General features: G+C 50.5%; 1 protein-coding gene across 7 annotated transcripts in view; it reads left to right on the plus strand.

Annotated features, from left to right (window-relative positions):
- KDM4B (lysine demethylase 4B) overlaps window positions 1-4,408 on the plus strand; it is a 66,029-nt gene that overhangs the window by 7,214 nt on the left and 54,407 nt on the right. For all 7 annotated transcript variants that reach the window (XM_033520104.1, XM_033520103.1, XM_019009113.2 and 4 more), the window contains exons 2-4: window positions 10-185; window positions 1,078-1,192; window positions 2,430-2,623. In XM_033520104.1, the coding sequence (XP_033375995.1) occupies window positions 10-185; window positions 1,078-1,192; window positions 2,430-2,623 (485 nt within the window). The remainder of the gene's footprint in view (window positions 1-9; window positions 186-1,077; window positions 1,193-2,429; window positions 2,624-4,408) is intronic.

Below are 4,408 nucleotides of genomic sequence, written 5' to 3' on the forward strand. Positions count from 1 at the left end.
CCGGTGCAGGTGATCCCCCCCAAGGAGTGGAAGCCGCGGCGGACGTACGATGACATCGATGACATGGTGATCCCAGCTCCCATCCAGCAGGTGGTCACGGGCCAGTCGGGGCTCTTCACCCAGTACAACATCCAGAAGAAGCCCATGACCGTGGGCGAGTACCGGCGCCTGGCCAACAGCGAGAAGTGCGTGCCTGGGGGCTTCCAGCTGGGGAGGGGCTCCTGGGGAGCTTTTCCTTCCAGAAACTCGCTCACTAGGGGATGCAGCCATGGGAAATGGGAAGCATTTTGGGGGAAACTCCTTCTCCTTGGGTCTCAAACAAGTCTGTAGCTTGGTGGGTTTTGGTGCATCTCAGATCTTTTTCTGGGAGTTGGGGTGGCGATTGCTCAAGGTCAGTATTTGGCTGAGAATGTTCCTGAAAAGAATGGCTTGGGACCAAAAAAGGATCTCTTGGCTGTTCTGGAAACCTAAACACCTTGAAGTGTCTGGTGACACAAGTGTCTGTCAGAGGGCCTGGGGGCACTGGGGGCAGCTGGGCTGTGCCACCTGCAGTTCCATCCTTTTCCAGAGTCTGCAGTTTCCCGGAGTTCTGGAGGACCCTGGGTTTTTATCAGTACTGAGTTTATGCAGTCCTGGCTTCAAGCTGAAGGAGGGTGGATCTAGATGGGATATTGGGAAGGAATTCCTGCCTGTGAGGGGGACAGGTCCTGGCCCAGGTGCCCAGAGCAGCTGGGGCTGCCCCTGGATCCCCAGCACTGACCCAGGCCAGGCTGGACACTGGGGCTGGGAGCTCCTGGGACAGTGGCAGTGTCCCTGCCATGGCTGGGGTGGCTCTGGGGGGGATTTAAGGTCCATTCCAACCCAAACCATTCCAGGATAATCAGCTTTGGAGCTTTTCTGGCCCCTGAGAGCTGCAGCTGCCCCCAGCTCCCTGTGGGATGGGGCCGTGGTGCAGCACAGCCTGCCCCGAGAGGGTTTATGCAGAGCTGGAGAAGGCAGCAGGGTCTGTGAGCTGGAGGTGAAGTGCACCCTCAGCACTGCTGGCAGGACTCCTGATGTCCCTGTGCTCCCTGGCAGGTACTGCACCCCTCGGCACCAGGACTTCGAGGACCTGGAGCGCAAGTACTGGAAGAACCTGACCTTTGTGTCTCCCATTTATGGGGCTGACATCAGTGGCTCCCTGTATGATGCAGTAAGTGCAGTGCTTCTCCTTTATTCCTATCAGACATGGACACTGACCTCCTTATTGCACTTTTCTCATTAAGGAACATTAATTCACAATTTCACTGATGTAGCCACCCTAAAAAAAAACCCCAATACCTTTGGTTTTTTCCCCTCATTACAAAAGTGGGACTAAACTTCCCCTGAGATTCAGGACAATAGTCAGTGGAAGCTGTGAAAAGCTGGCTTTTAGTAGAAAAATGAGGAAAAGTATGATTTAAACAAATTCTGATGCAGAATTCTTATTCTGTGGCAAAAAAATGTCTATACCTTGGGTTTTGTTTCTTTTTTAAGGGAATAAAATGGAGATTTCTGCTGAAGCTCCTTAGAAAGCCAGAAAAAATGAGCATTTCAAGGAAATGGTGCTTCATCAAAAATAGTTTTGATTCTTAACATATATAAATTATTTGCATTTGGATTTTAAATTATTTGCATTTGGGTTTTTTCTCTGTAGGCAGCTCCATTAGGATACAATGCACCTGCACGCTGAATTATTTTACAATTCAAATTGTTTAAGCTTTTCCATGGTGAAATTTTCCAGGTGAAATTTCATCCTGTGCTTCAAGTAATTCTGTAATGATAAAGGTTTCTCTGTTCTTACTCTGTTTAGCCAGATAACTTACATCTCTTCCTCTGTAGTTTTCTTTGGAGTGGAAGGTGGCCTTTTGTGGAGTAGTGTCTGATTATGTGTGAATGTAGAGTGTCTTTTTATTATCAGTATGGTTTAATACGGGATTAATTGGAATAAGCAGAGAGAGGAGGTGCTGTGGACATGGCAGGGGTGCAGAGGATTTGGTGCTTGGCTGGGAGTGTCACATCCTGTCCCTGGTGCTGGTCAGGGTGGGACACAGCTGTTCTCCAGATGTTCTCCCTGCTCCTCCCTGGAGCACTGAGCTCAGGTAGAAGGTTCTGCCCCTTTGGCCACACTGAGGTGTTTCTGGTCAGGGGAAGAACATCTGAGGGGAGTGTGTTTTACCCTGAGTTTATGCTCTGTTCCTTACCAGAACAGTTAATCAATGCTGGGGTGTTGCAAGAGCCTCTTCAGAGTTCTGCAGCTCCCTCCTGCCTGTGGTCAGAGAGGAGCAAATAAACCTTCCTGGGAGCTGAGGGTGTCCAGTCACTGAGGGAGCTCTGATCTGCACCCCGAGGCACTGGGAGGGAGCTGACTGCTCCTGACATTGCCAGTACAAACCATTTCTGGATTCCAGGACGTGGATGAGTGGAACATTGGCAATCTGAACACCCTCCTGGACATGGTGGAACACGAGTGTGGCATCATCATCGAGGGTGTGAACACTCCCTACCTCTACTTTGGCATGTGGAAGACAACTTTTGCTTGGCATACAGAGGACATGGATCTCTACAGCATCAACTATTTGCATTTTGGGGAGCCCAAATCCTGGTAAGTGAGGGCTCTTGGGCACCACTAAAATATCCTTTCCCCAGCTCTACCAAATTCCATCAGGTTTACCTAATCTCTCAATTCCCATTTTTCCTCTCCTCTTCCCTCCTACTCTACATTTAAAAGCAATTTCACTTTCTTTCATGCTGGCTTGCTCAGAGGCCTAATTCCTGACTTTCAGCAGGATTAGGGAGACTTGTTGACATCACGATTCAAACCAGATTTCAACACTTGGGGATTTTTGCAAACTAATGCACAGGAGAGCAAAAGGGGATGGGAACGTGTGGATGCTTGAGAGGCACTGTAATAGTGAAACACTGTTGTTCTTGCACTGTGCTCTAGGCAGGAAACATCTGTTACTTTCAAATTTCCATGATTTAAATACATAAATACGTTCACAGCTCCAGGGACAAGTTCAGTGGAAAGGTTACTTTTCCATGGTCATTTTTTGGCATGCTGGTAAAGCATTTTTCAGCTCTGTTGATGCATAGACTGGCTGGAAGTAACTCTCCACAAAAGGAGCAGATAGTTAAAGATGAAATAAAGAATGTAGGAAGTCTGGAATGAATTACCAAGAGCCAATATGCTTCTTTTTTAAGCAATTTAAAAGCCTAAGTGCAGAGACTCGGCAACCCAGGGGAGCTTTGCCGAGGATTTTGATGTGACTAATAAATATTGACATTTGTGTGCAAATTAGAGCAGAAATGTCACAGGGAGGCTCTGCTGTCACCATGGCCTGGCAGTGGCAGACGGGATCCTCCCACCTCCCAGGGCTGAGGCTCCCTGGGGACTCGGAGTGGCCCCCAGGAGCCAGGAGGCTGTAAATGGATGGCTCCAGTGCTCTTTTCCAGTCCTGGGAAGGGGTGGAGGGAGGGGCTGCCTGTGGAACATGAATGGGAATTTTGAAAACCTTTCCAACATGTCATGGAATCTGTTTCCCAACATTCCTGATCCTTGGGCTCACTGTCTGAGGCAGATTCACGAGGATTCTCTTGTGATACCTCTGTGAAACAAGGCTGAGCTTCAGAAATGTATTTCTGGCTTGACTGGGATGTGATGATCTTTTGATTTTTGGGGTGTCCTGGGCTGATGATCCTGTGGGTTTGCAGCTCAGAGCATTCCATGGCTCAATTTGGATCCTGTCAGTTTTTCCTCCAGAATCCTTTCATTCCAGCCCGTTTTCCTGGTCCCACGTCCAGCAGATGGTGCCACAGCCCGTGGGAAGCTCCTCATCCCCTTTGCTCAGAGAGCTCAGGGACCCCAGCACAGCCCAGGAGGAGCTCAGGGACCCCAGCACAGCCCAGGAGGGGCTCAGGGACCCCAGCACAGCCCAGGAGGAGCTCAGGGACCCCAGCACAGCCCAGGAGGGGCTCAGAGACCCCAGCACAGCCCAGGAGGGGCTCAGAGACCCCAGCACAGCCCAGCAGGACTGGGATGCTCCAGGAGGGGTGGGAGCAGCTGGCCTGAGGCTTGGGTGGGGTTGTGCCATCCTTTCTCCAGCCATCCTGTGTTGTGAGAGTCCCTGCCCAGCTGGGGGAAAATGAGTGTTTTGAAGACAGGCCATGTTTGGAGCAGAATCCTGTCCCTTTCACGGGAGGTTCCATAGGTAGGTGGCAGTGTGTGACACAGAATGGGATGGGCTGTGACAGGATGCCACTGCCTGCTCTTCCCTTGAGCCTCAGGCAGGAGTTTGCCACTTCCCAAGCCACTCCTTCCTGGTTCTGCACTGTGCCAGCTCCTCTTAAGGAGTTCTCAGGCTCTCCTCTGAACAAGCCTTGGCTGCAG

This window comes from Parus major, chromosome 28, assembly GCF_001522545.3.
Source record: "Parus major isolate Abel chromosome 28, Parus_major1.1, whole genome shotgun sequence".
Classification (NCBI taxonomy): domain Eukaryota; kingdom Metazoa; phylum Chordata; class Aves; order Passeriformes; family Paridae; genus Parus; species Parus major.